Source organism: Acipenser ruthenus, chromosome 2, assembly GCF_902713425.1.
Source record: "Acipenser ruthenus chromosome 2, fAciRut3.2 maternal haplotype, whole genome shotgun sequence".
Taxonomy (NCBI): Eukaryota; Metazoa; Chordata; class Actinopteri; order Acipenseriformes; family Acipenseridae; genus Acipenser; species Acipenser ruthenus.
In genome coordinates, this window is record NC_081190.1 from 1,025,586 (window position 1) to 1,045,297 (window position 19,712).

Consider the following 19,712-nt stretch of genomic DNA (forward strand, 5'->3'; position numbering starts at 1 on the left):
TTATCTGTGAACTTCACATATCCGCAGACATGCCCCCCCCCCCCCCCAGCATGCAGATAAATGGAGTTCCACTGTAATAAAAAGGTTAAATGTACTAGATGTTGCATCTGCATGTGCTGTGGCTTGTCAACCAGATATATCTTGCTAAGTTTTGGTACTGACCCAGAAGAAGCTATAGAATACAGAAACAGTAATATTGAAATCACTGCTCACATGGAATGCTGTTGAAGCTCATGTGTGCAGAACAGCATGTGCATTTCAACAGCAGCGGTCAGTAAAGATGCAGAACAGCAGCAGAGCATGGCTTGGATTTGTCATCCTCACTTGCTGTCTTGTGTTTACTTTCTCTATTCCAGGTACCTTCGTGTCATGGGTACTTGCAGGCATCACTTACTGTATCGTACTGTGCAAACATTAGAAAAGTAGCACTCTGCATCGGCTAGATATTAAAGCCGTCTGAGGTATACTACAAGCGACCTTGTATCAGCCTTGAGCATGGGACCAAAAACATGATTGCAACTCTGTTTGAGTAAACCAAATGAGAAACTAAATGTTAGATTAAAAACAAAAAGGAGCTTCTGACACAACTTTATAATGCACCAGAACCATGCAAAAAAAATAAATATTGTAAGCCTTCATTTTTAAATCAATGTACATAGCAATCACTTGAGAAACTTTATTTACAGAATTCACTGCACTGATGGACAGCCTTAAAAACACAAGGAACTTACAAGACAGAACATCTGGTCACTAATATAAATGTTGCATGCATTTAAATTTATTTAAAAACCTAAGCTGGTCAAAATAAACTACCCCTTAAGTGTGCACCGTTTGTGCTGTTCTGCTTGAAGCACTTTGATTTTACAATGCTACCTGCTAGCGGTGCATGTCACTGTACTGCTATACACTCCAACTAGGACAGCAGCCAACACCCCCCATACTGAGACAAATGAACCGGCTTACACTGCGAAACAAAGGAACAGCCATCAAAGTGCAAGGCAAATCACCAGTTTCCAGGTGGAAGGTTTAATACAGGATTTATATACTGGATTACAAGGTTGCAAAGACCACACATCTTTCTAGTTTTGTATTAGCTTAAGCTATAAAAAAAAAAAAAAAAAAAATCCATGGACGTCACATTTGACAATACAACCATTATAAAGCACGGTGTGCTTAATTCAGTTTTATGACAGTACTGTTTGCACAGCATGCAACTGCTCAGGTAAAAACAAAATAACCTGTTTGCCCTCAAATCTTGCTTTTTATTAAAAAAAACAAACCATAAAGACAAATTAAAAAGGCACAAGCTCACACGAAAGTGCTTGCTATACACAGTCTTCCAAGTCTGCGCACTGCTAATTACAAGCTCAGTTCCAAGTGAGCCATTATATATTTCTGCAGCAAGGATTCTTAAAAGTATAGAAGGAAGCAGGATGGTTGCTCACACCTTTGCAACTCTAATCCGTTTTCCTAAAAAGCAAGACCACAAGGGAGGTATAACAGGAATTAATCTACCATTAATAAAAATAAGCCAAAAAACTGTACAGTAACCATAAGAACCAAACTGGTGCAATGTCAGGGAGTTTATCAATCCTCCTCTGCTGCTGCTCTGGCTTTCCTCTTTTTCTTCTTCTCTGTCTGTGGAGTGTCCGGCACAGCAGGCACCTCCTCCTCCAGTACTGCAGCTTCACTCGGACGCTTTTTCTTTTTCTTTGGCAGGGGGGTCGTTGTCTCCTCCACTCCGTTCTCTGCAGACTCCTCTTCCACCTGCTCGTGCTTCTTCTTTTTCTTCTTCCCCTCGATCGCTCCACTCTCCTGACAACACAGCAGACACGTTTCAAAAACAGTGCAATGGCATTAGAAAGAATTCAGAGATCACACCTTGAGACAAGCATCTCCACAAAGACCAAAAAAGAACAGTGGGCACCTACAAAAAAGTTTCATACAAAAGGGTTTAAGACTAGTTTTGAAATGCGACAGATCCATGGTCTCCAAGTTGCAGAGACAGAGTTCCATTTCCATAGAGGGCAGCTGAACCCTTGCAAGCCTCTGCAGAGCTGTACCCGAGAGTGCTGGGCTCCCACAGAGATTACTGCTTCATGCTCCACAACCACTACAAAGTAGCGGCCTTTAGACCACGCATATGCTAGAAAGTACCTGGTCCCCAATGGCTTTTAGCCTTTCCTACAGTTTGATGTCTAAGGAATCTGACTTCGCTAATGGGCTCGATAATCAAAAGTTTAAAAGAAAATGAAATCCAATAAAAAGAATCTTTCAGCTCGCAAAAAGCTACAGCAGGTGATCAATGCCATCTTTAAAAAGACATGACACACAGCACCAGGGCAAGTCAGAGGTGCCTGGTGGTTACAGTTTAGTCTATTTCGAGTTCTCAATTCTCCTGCAGGATCAGACTCATTAAATCAGTAGTTTACCCTCCATAGACTGTCAGGTGCTAGATGTTGCATCATTTCCAGAAGGAGAAGAGAAAATAGGAGCGAGATTTTTGGAAACACAACAGGCCTACATTTCCACATCTAAAAAGGCAATTAAATTGGGACCTTCTCGAACCCTGCTCTCCCCCAGGGTAGTACTGGGGCTCACGCACCTGTCCATTGCTCTTGGCTTTCTTGAGTTCCGGCTCCTGGTCCTCCTCGCCCTCACCAGTGGCCAGAGCCTCCTGCTTTCTCTTCTCTTTCTTCCTCCTCTTTTTCTCCTTCTTTTCCAGCTTCCGCTTGATCTCGGTAGCCACCTCCATCGCCTGAAACACAACCAGGCCATCGCCATGAGGTAACACAACACTGGCAACATTACAGAGCCTTCCAAGAAGTCTATGGGTTTAGGGTTAAATGCAGTTCGCCACAGAAAGTGCCACAAGTCAGTCTGCATTTACAAAGTGTAATGAACGAAGCTGAAAGTTAATATAAGCTTGTGAATATAAGAAAGCACCCCCCCTCATTAATAAAGGGCTAACCCAGGTGCTTTTAATGCTGCTTGAAATGATTGAGTCACAAAGCCACGTTTGTATTCATTCACATAAATAACTCCAGTGCAAGGACATCTGAAAACACACATTCTACTACACAGAAGAGTACAGTAGAATATTGGGTTGCAGGGTTCAGAGAGATTACTTTTACAGGGGTGCTGATAGCTGCAATTGCCTTTGTTAAATGGCAAATAAACTTCCAATTGGCTTTTAAAACATTTGGAAGCAAACTTTTTATACAGGGCGTTGACATTTGTACTGCCATACTGAGGTTGTAAACAGACAATGAATCAGCAAATTCAAAATGAAATATTTGAACATTAAAAGCCTATGCTCTTTCCCCCACCTCCACTTCCCCTATTCCAGAGGAAGCTCAGCTGTGTCAGCCTCATTAAATCAGTTTGGAACCTCCATGTGTTCAGTCAGGGAAGAGAGTTGCATCATCCACAGCAAGGGCGGCCTCTCCAGAGCCAGGGTCCAGGACTTACCTCCACCACTGCCTCCTTCATCACATCAATGTTCTTGCGGGGCGCCTCTCCGGTCTCGTAGAAGGACAGTCGCTCCTCCACCTGGTCACGCAGCTTATCCCCGTACACGCACGTCGGCACCTCTGAAACACGCACACGCCGGTTAGTGCAATCAGATACAGCTTGCCTTTAATTCTTCACATACCCATAAAGCATTTATTTGATTTCTAAAGCAGCAGCAGCAGCTTTTCTCAGGCACCAGTGGGAACTGAACAGTTAACACAATATTATCTTGCAGGTTTTAAACCAGATATCTGGAACCCAAATAAAGACCTGCCTTTGGGCATTGGAAACTTACACCTGGTAACCAATCCTGGGCTACCTAATATTACCCTTAGAAAGGCAGCCTAAGAGGAGCGCTGATCAGTCTGTAAAACCTGCTGCAAGGAAGAGGAAATAAAACCCACCCACATCCCGAAGAAATTCAAACAAATAACTAACTATTCAGACTTGTTCATGCAGGCTTTGCTCAGTTAAAAGTTTATCAACATTCACCAATAGGTGAAATACTGTTGACGAAAAATAAGAGCATCATTGCTAAAGCCTGCACCTTCCAGCTACAGTGAGACGTCCCGCATACACCCAGACAGGATCCAATGTGACTCACCCGAGAAGCAGTCTATCCTGGAGGCGATGGAGCACTTGTTGGCCAGGTACCGAGAGATGCGGCCTTTGTTCTTGGCCGCGGCTCGGCCTATGAACGTGGAATGGAAGATCAGGCCGTACTTGGGGGTATTTCCCTTTGTCTTCAGGGCTCTGAAAACAAACAGGGCCGGAACAAGAGCTTCACATGAGCAGCAGCTTCCCTATTCAACACACAGAGCTCCCCAAATCCAGGAGGGCACTGCTTGAAACGACACTTCAGTCTAGATATTAACTAACATGTCCTAATGCTACAGCACAGGAAGTTTAAGGGAGGAGGGGGATCCATGTTGAACCTACATTCTCTATATTACTGTCTGCTACAATTCAAGTAAGTGAATTACAGTTTGAGCTACAAATGGTGTAAAAAACAGTAGATTTTATGGCTAATAAGTTAACTTTAAAAATTGAATCAGGAGTGGATATTTAAGTGGATGGGGGTTGGGGGGGTGCAGCACAGCAAATCAAATTTCATTTCAAACAAGTCCACTACTGCCCTTGTGTAGAAACAAGGTAAGCCAGATTCACAGTTGTAATGAAGTGCAATTCAGCTGGCCTCCTACCCTGCAGTGATCCCGTCCCTCACACACACCCTGCGTTACTCTGTGCTGGCAGCGGCTGCTCAGAATCTGGGGCCGAGGGGATAGATCACTCCCGCACCACCGTGGCACACAGAGGTAGCCACGGCAGCAGCGTGTCACTTCCTGGGGCACCCAGCAAGCTGCCATCACCACAGCCACCCTGCAGCAGTACCTGAACAGGGCCTTCTCTGCACCCAGGATCTGCACCGTCGACGCCGGGTACTTCGCCAGGTTAGTCAGGCTGCCTGCGTGGGAGATGAGCCGAGCGCCAACCTGTCGGGAAACAGAGCGAGCGTGAGCACCAAGACACACACAAAACAAACACAGCGCATGCAACCTGTGCTTCACGACAGCTCACAGGCGCTTCAAGTTGTGAAAAAAACAGTTTTGTTAATGCAACTTCCTATCAATTTGTCCAGCTTGGTAAATCGCCACGGTAGGCAAGCTTGCAATGGAACAGTTCTGTTTCACAGAGGGATCACATCAGTACCGAGAGACTGTCAGTCATGGTGAATCAGAGGATTGACAGATTGGTTTTTTTTTTGGTAATGCATCACTTGTGTCCCTCGTCCCTTCCCTTGCTTTGGTTCGCAATCAGGTTATTAATACTTGAACAGGAGCCAGTTAGACAAACAGATCAGCATGTACTAATATTATTTACTCCAAGGCATTCACTGCATGTTACATGAACAAAGCTTGAGAAGTGTACATAGAACAGCACTCTGGAACCTCTCAAAGAAAAAAAAACAAAACACGTCAGGAATTGCGAAATGCATGTGTCAGGGAGCCTGAGCTAGCTAGTTTACTCTGCGACATTTCTCAGCTGTTTTATACTAGACCGAGGTGTCCAATCACTGTCCTGGAGGGCCATTCCATGCCAGGTTTAACAGGTAAAATGATACAAGGAACTAGTTGAGCATTTGGATGGAGGTTTCAAATTGGTTCTAAACTATTTAAAAACAGGGTTGGAACAGAGTATGGGAGTGGAAGAGCCCTGTCCTAGACAGTAACAACGATGACGTACCACTTCCCCGATGAGGGCGGCCAAGTTGGGGGCCACCTGGCTCATCTTGGAGCGAAGATACTCCTGCAGCTCCTTCCGATACTCTGCCAGAGAGATGACCCGGGTGGAGAAGCTCTCGATATTGATCAGGTCAATGGGGGAGATATCCATGCCTGTGGGGTGGGGAAAGCGCACGCACACAGCCTGGTTACAAACAGGATCTTAAGAGACTAGGCAGAACTTTCCGTACATCAACTACAGGGGTCACATCAGTAACGATAGACTCATTCATGGTGAATCAGTGGATTGACAGATTTTGGTAATGCATCATTTGTATCCCCCTGGTTTGTAACACAAAAAACAAAAAGACTGGAATGAGCAACATCTCCTCAAGGGACCCATTAACTGCACAGTTGAAGGCAGAAAGCCACAATGTTAGCCTACGAAGCAAGGAACAGTTTGAAACGCGTGCCCTGCACCCAGTCCTAGGTTGCAGAACTCTCTTCATTTAAGTACATCAAAAAATGGTTTGCAGAGTCAGTCAAATCTAATGCAGCTATTGGGCTGTAAACATGATTAAACAGAGGTCGGATTGCACTAACCCGCCTCCTGATCATTAAAATCTACTTCACTGAGGTTTGATTGAAACCCCAGACTGGGTGGAGGGAGAGCGTGGGTTTCTAGCCCTGGCTGAGGAGCACTCGAGGGCAGTACTGACCCATGGAGCTGCGTGATGCCTCCAGAATGGACTGGGCCTTGGCGCTGTCCATGACCACCTCCTCTAGCCCTTCCAGGCTCTCCTCCGACAGCTCCTTGCGGTTCCCAATTAACTTCGCCAAGCGGCAGTACGTGTAGTTTTCACTGGCGATCTTGATCAGCTCCGGGAAGTGGTATCCGTACCACTCTCTAAACCATTACAAAATACAAACATAAATAAAAACCATGCAGGACACTTCAGGGATGGAAAGCAGACTCCTGTTGCACAGCAGTTTAATCCATTCCTGGGACACACTGGGGCTGATAAAGCATGTGTTCTTGCTAATGCAATAGGAGTCTTACTTCCATTCCTGTGCTTGTTAGGACAGTGAAGCCAGAGGTCCCAACACAGAAGGAAGAGCAGCACTGGCTTAGTGGTCAAAGCTGTGGTTTCAGGGATCAGAGAAGTCCTGATAAACCTCATCCAGACAAGCCTGTCTCCCCCTCAGCACCCCGAGGAGAGGAAGAGTCCTACCCTAGTGGGTGTGAAGGGGAGTTACTATGCCTCCTTTTTTTATACAGTCAGCGCTGGAATGGCACTGCCTGTGGTAAGCACTGGGAGGGGGGGATACATACAACACACTAGTTAGATACCAAAGCCTTGGTGATCACAATAAGTCTCCCCGATCCAACTAAGTTACATGTTTAAAATTACATTTCTGTGTGGGGAAAACTTCAGACAATTGGTAGTAATTATTTTAAACTTGATTGGAACAATGCAAACCTATATAGCCACTAGAAACTGATTTGAAAAACAAATCTATCCATCTTTACATTAAAAAAAATCAATTTTATATTAAAAAAAGGACATGAATATATAAACTATTAACCACTTCAACAGGCAGGCTAATATACAGGTAGTTAACAGGCATTGTGATTACAGGGCTGATGACAAGATCACTGTAGCAGTCTCCTCATTAAACCAGCTTCCCTGGCCCAGGTTTATTTCACAAGCCTCTTTTACATACGAGATGGTGACATCGCACAACTCAAACAGGGGCCCCATCCTGACTGCTTGTCCATTCTGGATTCGAGCCATGGCACTACAGGTGCTGACCCTTGAACAGCGGCGAGCGACTGACTGCACCCCCCCACCCGTGCTGACCTGACTCGCATGGCAAAGGTGTTGATGTCTTTGTCCAGCTGGTCCAGCAGGGCGATGGACTGGATGATCATGTTGTCGTTTCGGTTGACGTTGAACTTCACTTTGGCGCGAGAGTAGCTGTGACCCAAACCCAGCTGAGCCTTGGAGGCAGACTGAGCCGTGAGCCCCTTGACCAGGGCGTGGAAGTGCAGGCGGATACCTGGGAGAGCAAGCCGAGCATGAGGCAGCGTGTGGGAGACAGAAAAGCATTCACTACTGAAAGAAATACTAAAAACAGCATGGTATTTTACTATGTAACCAAAACACCACTGCTTTACCAGGATCATGCATATTGCATCACAATTTTATTTTTATATATATATATATATATATTTTTTAATATATAGGTCTAAACCACTGCAACTGAATACTTGATGGGAAAATAAATGTAAAACATAATAAAACGCAAGAGATAGAAACAGGACTAAATACTCAAATCAATAGCTGCATTTTTACTTACATTGTGCACTACAGTAAGTGGGAAACACCGCTTTACACAAAACAGGTTCAAACCCTTCATTTATTAGCTGTGCATGAACAGCCTGATGCACGGCACAGCTGCGACACGCTGCTGTCCAGCCCTAGCAGCAGCCCCCTTCCTGGTCGACTGCCCAAATGTTCAGTTTGACAAATGATGACATCACTGTTTTAATCAGTGGATTGACAGATTATTGAAACATCATGACACATGGGCAGGGTTATCAGGAACTATTTACAGGACAGGCCAGCGATGGAAGAGCCTCAGATGTTTAGCCTGGTTCCAGTCACTTAACCATTTCCTGTCATTTTTACAGCTGGTTTCACAAAACCTTATTACAGGGATGGAAATAAGATTCCCATTGCATAGCAGTTTGATCCATTCCTGGTTTTACTGCGAGTTTAATAACACAACCCTAACCTTGTTACCAATACACTGGTTAGTCATGCTCGTAGTAAAACCTTGAATGGGTGAAACTGCTATGCAATAGGAGTCTTATTTCCAACCATGTATTAGCAATAAGCTTGGACTACCTATTATTTACTTAGGCAAGGAAGTCCAAGATAAAGGATTAAATCAGGGTCAGGTGTTAATCCTATTGTAACCAACTCTGGACAAAACTTCCCTTATAAAAGAACCTGCTTAAACATGAAACTACATGTCAATGAAGCAGGCAGAAATGCACCATAATTCTAGTCTCTTCCTCGTCCCGCCCCCTTCCCCTCACCTCTGAGTATCTCCGCCACAACCCCCCCGGTCTGACAGGTCACCCCCAGCTCCTCCTGCGCCGCCGCACCGATCCTGCTGTCAGCCACACCCAGAACCACCTTCCGCTTCTTACCAGAAGGGGGCAGGCTGGTCTCCAGCAGCAGTTTCAAGTCTGCATGGAAAACACCTGCGAAAGAAGAAGTGAGAGGTCAGTCAGTCAGGGTCTAGATATCCCAGTTCAAGATCAGCATACAGCAAACTGGAATGTGCTGGTGCACAAATTGCCCAAATGTTCAGTTTAACATATGTAGACATCATTTTGTCAGAGGATTGACAGATTATTGAAAACATCACTACATTTGAGCAAAGTTTCTCTTTAGAACCCGGCATCACCTGACCCCAGAGATTTAATGTATTCAAATAGAATTTTCTAAATGTTGTACTATCCATTTTGTATTTTTTTTTTTTTTTTTTTTTTTTTAAATACCAAGCACTAAGGCTGTTTTCACAGACCCCCGATTAGCACGGATCCTGGACAGCCTAATGTTATGCAAGGCAGACCAATATTGGTGCTAACCAGGATCTTTAAAACCAGTTTTACATCTAGACATCTACATTATGGATGTGCACATGGGTACTCTGTCATAAGCCAAGAGCAAAGCACGCTATGGAATGAAGACATTCCTGTGACAAATCGCTGGTATGAAGTCTTACTGCCTCGTGGCACTTCCATGTTCAAGTCTACCACCACAGGCTCTCGCTCACCTTCAGAGATGGCATTGATGTTATCCAGGGCTGCCTGGGCGGATTTGAACGGTGAGAAAGCCACCAACTGCACGATGTTGTTGAATTTGCCAACATTCAAAACACTCTCCTCCACCTGGACAGAGAAAACACAAACACAAAGCAGGTTTTTAATGGTTACGGGCAATGCAACCAAGTACAAATCGCACCCTACAGACTCAAGATGCACCAGTCCAACCATGGTTTCCATCGCTTCACCCTCCATCAGAGGTTAGCTCTGTCTCCTGTTCCTGTACAAGACTCCCAGTAACCCTCAGGAACGAGACCAGAGTGCCTTATCCATGAACTGCATTCAAAACAGAGTTAACAGCCAACTACCCAGTTAGTTTCAGCTAGGGTTTATGCCTAAAATACCTGTTCAGCCCCTCAAAGCAGTTCAAGCCTTGTTAAACCCATGTGTATGACATGCACCATGTAGAACTCTTTATATTGAGGTCTGCATGGTGCATGTCATACACATACACAAATTCTCCTTAACACTAGTACCGCCATGTGGGTCAATTTGACCCATTTGGGATTTAAAATGTTAAATTACTCTTCCATTATAAGTCGTATGTGTATGTCCATTTGACTTTTCCTAAATATATGAATTAAATATCATAACAGCGTTTAATACCCAGAATCGCAAAAATGATACTTAAACAGTTCCACCTAGAACTACCGCGTGGGTCAATTTGACCCATGCATTATAATTATATATTTTTTTTTTTTTTATGTAATGCAAGATTCAATTTTTTTTGTAAATGCAGCACACAAGACAAGCCCCTATGACTGTGGATTGATACAATTGCCCAATATGAAACATATATTATATATTCTTTTTTTTAATATTTAGAAAAAGATATTTCGGTTTTACAGGTTTGTCTGTCCCAGTTTACACAATCGCGTTCAATGGAACTGCATCTGTGTTTACAACACAGCTCCTGGATGCAGGCAGTCAGCTGGCAGACGCGTACGCTCCTCCACAGAGTACAATGCAGCCGTCATACTGGAAGTAGTGTTATATTTTCTTTTTATGTAGTATCAGAAACAGTGATTTCAGTTTTGCGTGTACATATATCAGTTTACACCTGCACACATATGTGTGCAAACCCATTTCTTTTGAAATATTATATTTCTTTCACTGTTTTGTAGTTATGCTGTATGTGCGCTCATTTTGAAAATAAAGCCTTTTATGTTTAATTTTCCATTTAAATAGAGTTTCTGCGATGCAAATATTAGATATGATGTTCATGAATAAAACTTGAGTTGTATCCGATAGTATACAACTCAAGTGGAGTAGTGGTTAGGGCTCTGGACTCTTGACCGGAGGGTTGTGGGTTCAATCCCTAGTGGGGGACACTGCTGCTGTACCCTTGAGCAAGGTACTTTACCTAGATTGCTCCAATAAAAACCCAACTGTATAAATGGGTAATTGTATGTAAAAAATAATGTGATATCTTGTAACACTTGTAAGTCGCCCTGGATAAGGGCGTCTGCTAAGAAATAAATAATAATAATAATAATTTTCATAATGAAGCAGTTTAAAAATGCATGGGTCAAAATGACCCACATGGTGGTTCTACGTAGTATGAAAATCTGGGGGTTCTAGTGTTAAGTTATGGTACTCTGGACAAAGCTTGCTCTTACTGTGTAGCTGAATTGGTGATGGGCTTTTGGGCCAGCTTCTTCAGGGATTTAAATACGACTCTTATTGCTTAGCAGATTCCCCCATTCCAGGTTTTACTACGAGCTTGACTGGCCACAGTGCATAGGTAACAAGCTTGGGCACCTCTTTTTTTAAAGCATAATAAAATCTGGGAATGGATCAAAACACTGCTCTTAAAAGTAGGGCTAACAAAGGATTTCATATTTAAATGGTATTATTACCAACTCTATCCCAGAAGTACATATTAAATGTGTCCTATAGAAACTGAGCAGAGTCTTACCTGAGGCAGCAGTATGCCAATCTCCTCAGCTTCCTTAACTACAAAGAGAGCGTATCCAGCGGCATGCTCGAACAGGACGTGTAACAGCACCTGGGGAGGCAAGAGGGGGCAGGCTCACATTAACACACACCAAATCCAGGCTTACAAGCCTCACGCTAGCCCTGCGTTTCCAAACCACCATCAATTAACCTTCAACAGAACACCTAGTGGAAGATTAAATATGATTTGTTAGGTAAACATTTACAGCACATGCAATGTGCTTCCATTACATTTCACATCACACTACGAGTTGTTGTATACTATCGATGTTACCGATAACTCGAGATGCAGGGCGACCTGGAGGACTACGATCATTATACAGTTCTGTAAGTGGAAAGGGTTCAAAAAAGATGCAGCGAAGTAGAGATGTGTCGCTGTAAGTGACATCATTTCCGTGCGCACAGATCCCAGTGCAGCTTGCACGATCCGAGTCCAACAGCATGGTATTAGCAAGCGCACGTGTGACAGTAAACACTTTACAAAACACGTGTGGATTTAACTATTCAACTTATTAACTATATAAATCTCCGACCACAATAAAATCATACCAATGTATTATTCCTTAATTAAAACACCACGGGCTCCGTAACAAAGTACCAGTTTCCGTCATATTGACTATAACGTTTAAAATGTTTTTCAAGGCAACAGCGAGCAAGATATTCCCCACATTTCTAGCATAATGGAATGCGAAATACACCGCGCGCCCGTGTCCACACGTGGCACGGAACACGAGAAGCCTACCACGTGGTAATGTTCAATCCACGAGGACCGCAGACAACGAAAACAAATCCCCCAAAACGCAAACCAATGAAATAAAAACACAGCATAGCTTCTTTAAATGAGTCGCACTGAAGAGAAATCAACGAGTTTCACAGCATGTGTAAAATCAGAGCGCCGAGCCCCCTCCCCCACGCAAGCACTGCACTGTGTAAATCAACACGTGGATTTATTCACAGCCAGCAAAGGACCCAGGATTACAGAAGAGCAGTTACATTTACACCATCATTTTCCCCACGTACGTAACTATTTAACATTTACGGATTGACATTCAGCGCTGGCGAAACAACTCCTTAAGCACTTGCAAAGGTTTTATTTCAGGTAGAGGAAACTTTCGAGTCTTATTTATGCGGCCTAGCCACTCAGCAGCAGGCGGTAATCGATCTCATGAAAGGTTTTCAAAACAGTCCGACATTTAAAACACAGCCACGCAAAAACAACTGCGCTGCAGGTAAATAAGATTCGTTTCTTTTTAACGATGCATGGCTTTGCTAAATATACCACGAAACGCTTTTTAACACTCGTCCACGCTGGCACGCATTTTATATCTGGTGTACTAATGACTTGCACAATAGCTCGCCCCCCTGTTTTGGAAGCTGTTCTCTGTTTTTTTTGTTGGTTTAAGTTTGCATCTCTCTTGAATGTCGCTGCGCTCACCATGTTTCCTCTCCGTGCAGCAGCAGCTCCTGCAGCCTCTCTCACGACGCTGTGCTGTCCCACAATCACCCGCGCGCCTTCCCTTCACCCAACCCAACCGCGTCCTCTTCTGAGAACTCTCGCGAGAGATTACACGCTGGGCGGGGCAGGTGGGGCGACGACGCGCCATCTACTGGAATTACAGAAGCAGTGCAGACACGAAGAGTTTACCCAAACCTATTCTGCTTTTTTACATTATAAAATAACATGCATACAATTTCTTATAATACAGACATATTCTCAATAACTTTAACATCCGTACATGTATATATCTAAACCCACAACCCCAACCCATACGGTACCTACAGTTTTTTTAAAGTCACTGTGTACTAAGCCGACAGTGAAATGTGAAATTAGACATTGATTCATGAAGAATGATATATCATGTCAAGGGTTTGTCCTGTCCTCCAGTATACTCATTCAGCTCGACACAACTAATTGAGGACTGAAAGGGTTAAGAAGGGGTGTCCCGGGTGTGTGGCTGGTGTGCAGCGCTCCGGGACACGGAAGTGTGCTCACAGAGTGCAGAGCAAAGCACTGCTGGAGAAAAAAGGTAGGTAAGCGAGTCAAAGTTACTGGGATTGTGTGTGTGTGTGTGTGTGTCTATCTATCTATCTATCTATCTATCTATCTATCTATCTATCTATCTATCTATCTATCTATCTATCTATAGAGAGAGAGAGAGAGAGAGAGAGAGAGAGAGAGAGAGAGAGAGAGAGAGAGAGAGAGACACACACATATAACATTCAGGTAAAAGTAAAATAAAATGCCAGCTAGCCACAAAAAATACTTTTTAAACGGTGTATTGGTGATCTGCTTTAATGTGATTTCTCAACACGATCCAGTCAGTGCAGACGCCGATATCGATAACAATAGGATATTTAATGTTGACGCCGAGTCGCTTTCGAAATGAACCGGCAAATAATACAAATGTATAAAGTTTTTAAAAAGCAAGCTTGTATTTGTTCTTCCCACGTCCCATTTGGCAGCAGAGCGGGGCATTCCCCAGACCATAGAGAAGAGAAGAGTGGGCTTCCGTTTCAGTCAGCACTGTCAACGCTGTGGACCCGAGTGACAGACTTTGACAGACGCGTCCTAGGAGTTGATAGAATGCTTGGGCTAGAAACTATGATTTCATCTTTGTGAATTTCACTTTATTGTTAATTATTTATAAGTGTGCGGTTTACCCTCATTGAAAAGAACCCCAGAATATATGTATTGATAAGGGTCTGAGTTTTTCAGTAAACACATAAACACAAAGAAGGTTAAAATATTACCTTTAAGTCAGAAATATTAATTTAGCAAAACTTTCACTACTACTGTAATATGGCATGACTTGTGTTCCCCAGCTCTGTGTCCTGTGCGTGTTTCAGTGGACGGGAGAGCCCTGGGTATCAGTTGGCACAATGCCGAAGAGGAGAGCCGCGGAGAGCTTGGTGAAGCTGTGTCTTAGCAGCGTGGCCGACAACATGAAGGAGTGGGCTAGAGACTACGCTGACAACTACCTGGACCAGTACAGCTTCCTCTACATCATGGGCCCCTTCAACCAACTCCGTAAGGACCCCCGCACGCCCCTCTCAGTGTGCAGCCCCTGCACGGCTCTGTGTCTGGTCCAGGCATGCTTTTCAGGGATTTATATTGTAGTGTATGTCTGTTTCCCTGTACTAAGCAGCACAGTACCCCCTTCACGTCACGCTGGGATTCAGGGTTGGAAGTTTCAGCAGTATTATAGGAAAGACCTGTTTTAGTCAGAAAGGGATCATGTAAAACAACAGGTAACATTTACTGGTCACTTTTTTTAAAGTTGGTTATCTGTTAATAATCAGCTAACTAACCTATTATCTCTCTCCCCTTTGCTCTGTCTCCCCTCTCCTTCTCTGCCCCTCTCCCCTCTGCATCTTTCCCTCTCCCCCACCTTTCCTTCTTTCTGCTCCCCTCTCTGCCCCTCTCTCTTCCCCCCTTTTCCCTTGCTCTCTCACTCCTCCTCTCACTGCCCCTCTCTCTCCCCCTCTCTCTTCCCCCCTTTCCCCCTTCTCTTTCTCACTTCCTCCCTCCCCCCTACTCTCTCACTCCCCCTCTCACTGACCCTCTCAGCGGGTAGTCTGGTACAGGAGTTGCTGCGGTTGCTGTCAGAGTCTCATCGTGTGAGCCGCACGTACCTGCACCTGCTGCTGGTGCCTCACCTGAGTGCTCTCAGTCTGTCCGGCTGCTCCAGCATCGTCAGCAACGCCGTGGCCCAGCTCGTGGGGGCCCGCTGCCAGGTAAGGACCCCTGCCGCCACGGGGCCACCCCCACACTCGCATAGTGAACAAACCTAAAAAAATATATCAAACCATTGGTTAGCGCTCTTTTAAATATGCAAAAGCTGTGCATAAAACAGCATGCAGTTATTGTTTAAACATGATTTTTGCAGCATTAAATTGCAAACCAGTGCTTTAAAGATACCTGTTTTTATCGCCAGCACTGTTTGTCGTTCATTTCAACACTACTGTTTTTTGTGCCCCATACAGTTAAAACGCATTTGTTGCAGATTTAATGGAGTGCTAACAATTGTTTTAAAATCCTCTCCCCGTCTCTGTCTCTCTCCCTGTCACCCTGTCTCTTTGTCTCCCTGTCTCTGTCTCTCTCCTTGTCACTCTGTCCCTGTCTCAGAGCTTCACCTCTCTGTGTCTGTGGGACTGTCTCTCTCCTTGTCTGTATGTCCCTGACCCTGTCTCTGTCCCTGTCTCAGAGCTTCACCTCCCTGTGTCTGTGGGACTGTCTCTCTCCCTGTCACTGTCTCTCTCCTTGTCTCTATGTCCCTGACCCTCTCTCTGTGCCTGTCTCAGAGCCTCACCTCCCTGTGTCTGTGGGACTGTCTCTCTCCTTGTCTCTATGTCACTGACCCTTTCTCTGTGCTTGTCTCAGAGCCTCACCTCCCTGTGTCTGTGGGACTGTGTCTCTCCTTGTCTCTATGTCCCTGACCCTCTCTCTGTGTCTGTCTCGGAGCTTCACCTCCCTGTGTCTGTGGGACTGTCTCTCTCCCTGTCACTGTCTCTCTCCTTGTCTCTATGTCCCTGACCCTCTCTCTGTCCCTGTCTCAGAGCCTCACCCTGTGTCTGTGGGACTGTCTCTCTCCCTGTCACTGTCTCTTTCCTTGTCTCTATGTCCCTGATCCTGTCTCTGTCCCTGTCTCAGAGCCTCACCCTGTGTCTGTGGGACTGTCTCTCTCCCTGTCACTGTCTCTTTCCTTGTCTCTATGTCCCTGATCCAGTCTCTGTCCCTGTCTCAGAGCCTCACCTCCCTGTGTCTGCGGGATTGTAAGCGGGTGCAGCCGGGTGTGCTGGTGGACCTGGTGGAGTTGCTGCCGGGACTGCGCAGTCTGGACCTCTCGGGGTCTCAGTGCAACACACAGGTCCTGTCTGCCGTGGGCTCCTCCTGCCCTGCCCTCCGCGAGCTCCACGTCTCCAATTGCAGGGCCGTGACCTCTAGGGGGCTGCTGCACCTGGCCTTTGACCCCACACGGGGGTGCTCCACCCACTCTCAGCTCCGCAGGCTGGCTGCCTCTAACATCGACTCCAGAGGCGGGGTGGACAGCGTGGGGCCAGCCGCCTTCCTCCTGCTGGCTTTACCCCACCTGGAGCACCTGGATCACAGCGGCCTGGTGGAGGCCTGCACCTTGATCTCCCGGCTTCACTTCCAGACGATCGACTGCTTCGCAGCGAAGGAAGGCTTCCCCTCTCTGAGTGAGCTGGTCCACAGCAGAGCAGGCGAAGGAGTGGACGGTGAGGCCAGCCCAGTCTGCTTGAACCTGAGGCAGATGTCTGAGATAGAAGCCGAGCTGCTGGGGACCCTGACGCCTGTGTGTGGAGAGGTGGTGGAGGTGTCTGTGCTCTGCGGAGAGGAGCTGGGGTCTGACTGGGGTCTGTCACTGTGGAAGACCCTGACCCACCTCACTGTCCAGTCCACCGGGGTGCACAGCAGGCCCCTGAGGGACCTCCTACTAGCCCTGGAGGTCCTGGGGCCCAGCCTGCGCCTGCTCACCATCCAGGACTTCTCTCTGGACGACTCTCTGGACCCGATTCTGAGCTTGTGTCCGAACTTGAGGGTCCTCCACTGCCACCTCCAGCCCCCTGCCACCGCCCTGCACGAAGACCACGAGGCTGACGACTCTACCTGGGCCACGGAGCTCCGACTACTGCACTTCAGGGACTTCTTTCTGGGGTTCCCTCCCTGCTCCCCTGGGCTCACCGCGCAGACCTGTGCTGGCCTCCAGGGGACCCTGGCCTCGCTGCTGGCTGGCGCCCCCCAGGTGGAGAGGGTCTCCCTGCACGGCCTGCCCTTCTCCCTGGACAGGGTGCTCTGCAAGGCCCTGGAGGGGCCTGGGGCTCCCCTGTGCCGCCTGCAGCACCTCAGCCTGGCACACAGCAGCGTCTCTATGGGCACCGTGCTGGGGCTGATGGACCAGGGGAACCAGCTGAGCAGACTGGACCTGAGTGGCTGCCAGGACATCTACCGCAGAGACTTCGACCGGCTGGAGAGCTTGGCCAGGGAGAGGGGCTACGACCTGCAGATCACCTGGAGCTGAGGCCCCGAGGTTGGGGGGGGGGGGTCACCAATCGGTTATAGATGAAGGATTAAGAGCCAGTGTTTTGGTCGGTTTTTAGTGTTTATAGCTATGAGACTGGGAAGCAAAGTATTACAGTGGTTAGATCTAAGGACTGGGAGCCAGGAGGCAGTGTGGTCTAGTGGTTATCCAAGGTGAAGAAAGCATAGCTGAAGTAAAGAAAGTATATTAGAAGAGGTGTTTAGGTGTGTTATTTTCAATGCTGCAAGCTGTGTATTATCCCTGTGGTTACAGGAAACCAAAAAAGGGGGTCCCTGCCTAGCAAATGCAGAGCGCCTGTATGCTTTGTTTTTTAGATATCACTTGACTTGCTAAATAAAAACAAACTGATCTAAGTGTTACAGACTGCTCAGAAGATCATGTGGTACATTACTGTATTCAAGGGCTGGCCGATTTAAATCCCTGATTTAAATCATTTTTTCATTTACTACCTATTTTATATAATTTCTCAAGGAAAATACGTGAAAAGTATGTTTTAAAAACCTTTTATTAACACAGACATCTTAAACCCTTACTGTCCATAAACTCAAACTCTTAGGGCTGTATTGTGATCGCAGCGCAAATGCGTGTACGTAAAAAAAAAAAAATACATACATACTGCACTGAAATGGCATTCTGAAGAAATGTCTTGCCCCGTTATAGAGCGCCTGCCCCATCATTAACATATTCACTGAAGCGATTCTGATGACAGTGCAATGGGGTCCCAAACAGACAATTGAGCTCTGTGTTAAGACCCACTTTAACAATTGAACACACTATAAAAAGCAAAGCAGTCCTAAGTAACAACTGCGTGTGTTTGGACCGACAGAAAGAGGAAATCAAAGAAAGAAAAGTAAAAGAAAAGAATGCCTGGGATGAGTGCGGGGGATTTTTCTCTGGCGTACTCCATCGCTAAATTCTTGTAGTTCACATTTAGAGGACGCCACAATGATAAATCATTTGCTTTATTTATGTAGTCAATTAATATTTAAGAGTAATTTAGTTTGGATTGTAACTATTCACAAACCACTATTTTTAACATCCTTAAATTTATAGTTTGGAGGTACTGTAGAGCTACAACTACGGTACTACAAAAAAAATTCCATAATTAAAATAAATAAATAAATTGATTTAAATAAAAAAAAAAAATCAGATTTTTTTTAAAGAATAAAAAAATTGCCAACCCTGCTGTATTCTCTACAAGTTATTGTTCAAGTGGCCACACTGTAATTATAGTGTTGTACCACTAGGGGGTGTAATTGATCGCCATGTTTTCCACACTGACACAGAGGTTGCACTGTAATTATAGTGCTGTACCACTAGGGGGTGTAATTGATCACCATGTTTTCCACACTGACTCGGAGGCTGCACTGTAATTATAGTGTTGTACCACTAGGGGGTGTAATTGATCGCCATGTTTTCCACACTGACACAGAGGTTGCACTGTAATTATAGTGTTGTACCACTAGGGGGTGTAATTGATCGCCATGTTTTCCACACTGACACAGAGGTTGCACTGTAATTATAGTGCTGTACCACTAGGGGGTGCAATTGATCGCCATGTTTTCCACACTGACTCGGAGGCTGCACTGTAATTATAGTGTACCATATCACAGTAAATAGATTAATGTAGAGATGGAAAGAAGTCTCCCATTGCACAGCAGTTTCATCCAATCATGGTTTTACTATGAGTTTAATAAGACACAGCTGGGCCTGTTACCTATATACAGTGGCTACTCAAGCACCTAGTAAAACCTGGAATGGGTGAAACTGCTATGCGTTGAGTCTTGTTTCCATCCCTGCTCTTCTGTACAGTGGTATGTCTTCTTGGATTCAGGGGTATGGAGATATTTAGCAAGCAAGCAGAGTGAGGTACTCTACCCCCCTCTAGCCCCCCAGCACAGGTTGTACAGAACGTGCATGCCTGTCATTCATACACTGGGGAAACGTGTTGATTCTGGAACTCGTGGAGTATATCATGAAAAACAAACAAACACCATGGAGCCACAGTTGTTGCAGTGACATGTTTTATTGCTGTATCAAAAACACCACATAGAACAC

The 19,712-nt window shown here is 45.5% G+C and overlaps 2 protein-coding genes and 2 non-coding genes across 5 annotated transcripts; 1 reads left to right on the forward strand and 3 right to left on the reverse strand.

Moving 5' to 3' along the window:
- Positions 1-662: 662 nt before the first annotated feature.
- LOC117404075 (nucleolar protein 56) lies at positions 663-13,130 on the reverse strand. Its single transcript, XM_034006749.3, has 12 exons — positions 13,028-13,130; positions 11,555-11,644; positions 9,588-9,702; positions 8,842-9,009; positions 7,598-7,796; positions 6,455-6,642; positions 5,758-5,909; positions 4,906-5,006; positions 4,118-4,266; positions 3,472-3,593; positions 2,606-2,758; positions 663-1,815 (listed from the first exon to the last, which is right to left on the reverse strand). Exons 1-12 carry the CDS (start codon positions 13,028-13,030, stop codon positions 1,588-1,590), a joined length of 1,668 nt encoding a protein of 555 aa, XP_033862640.3. The 5' UTR covers positions 13,031-13,130; the 3' UTR covers positions 663-1,587.
- LOC117973562 (small nucleolar RNA SNORD57) lies at positions 2,404-2,473 on the reverse strand. Its single transcript, XR_009310536.1, has one exon. It is a non-coding gene; the product is annotated as a small nucleolar RNA SNORD57 (small nucleolar RNA).
- Positions 3,363-3,432, reverse strand: LOC117973563 (small nucleolar RNA SNORD57). The gene has a single exon (XR_009310545.1). It is a non-coding gene; the product is annotated as a small nucleolar RNA SNORD57 (small nucleolar RNA).
- LOC117973286 (uncharacterized) lies at positions 12,540-18,013 on the forward strand. Of its 2 annotated transcripts, none has more exons than XM_058985934.1 (4): positions 12,540-12,608; positions 14,416-14,620; positions 15,161-15,327; positions 16,338-18,013. In XM_058985934.1, the coding sequence occupies exons 2-4, from the start codon at positions 14,473-14,475 to the stop codon at positions 17,631-17,633; spliced, it is 1,611 nt and encodes a 536-aa protein (XP_058841917.1). In that variant the 5' UTR covers positions 12,540-12,608; positions 14,416-14,472; the 3' UTR covers positions 17,634-18,013. The 2 variants fall into 2 exon arrangements, with proteins under 2 accessions (XP_058841917.1, XP_058841913.1); XM_058985930.1 differs by lacking the exon at positions 12,540-12,608 and adding an exon at positions 13,188-13,619.
- The last annotated feature ends 1,699 nt before the right edge of the window (positions 18,014-19,712 follow it).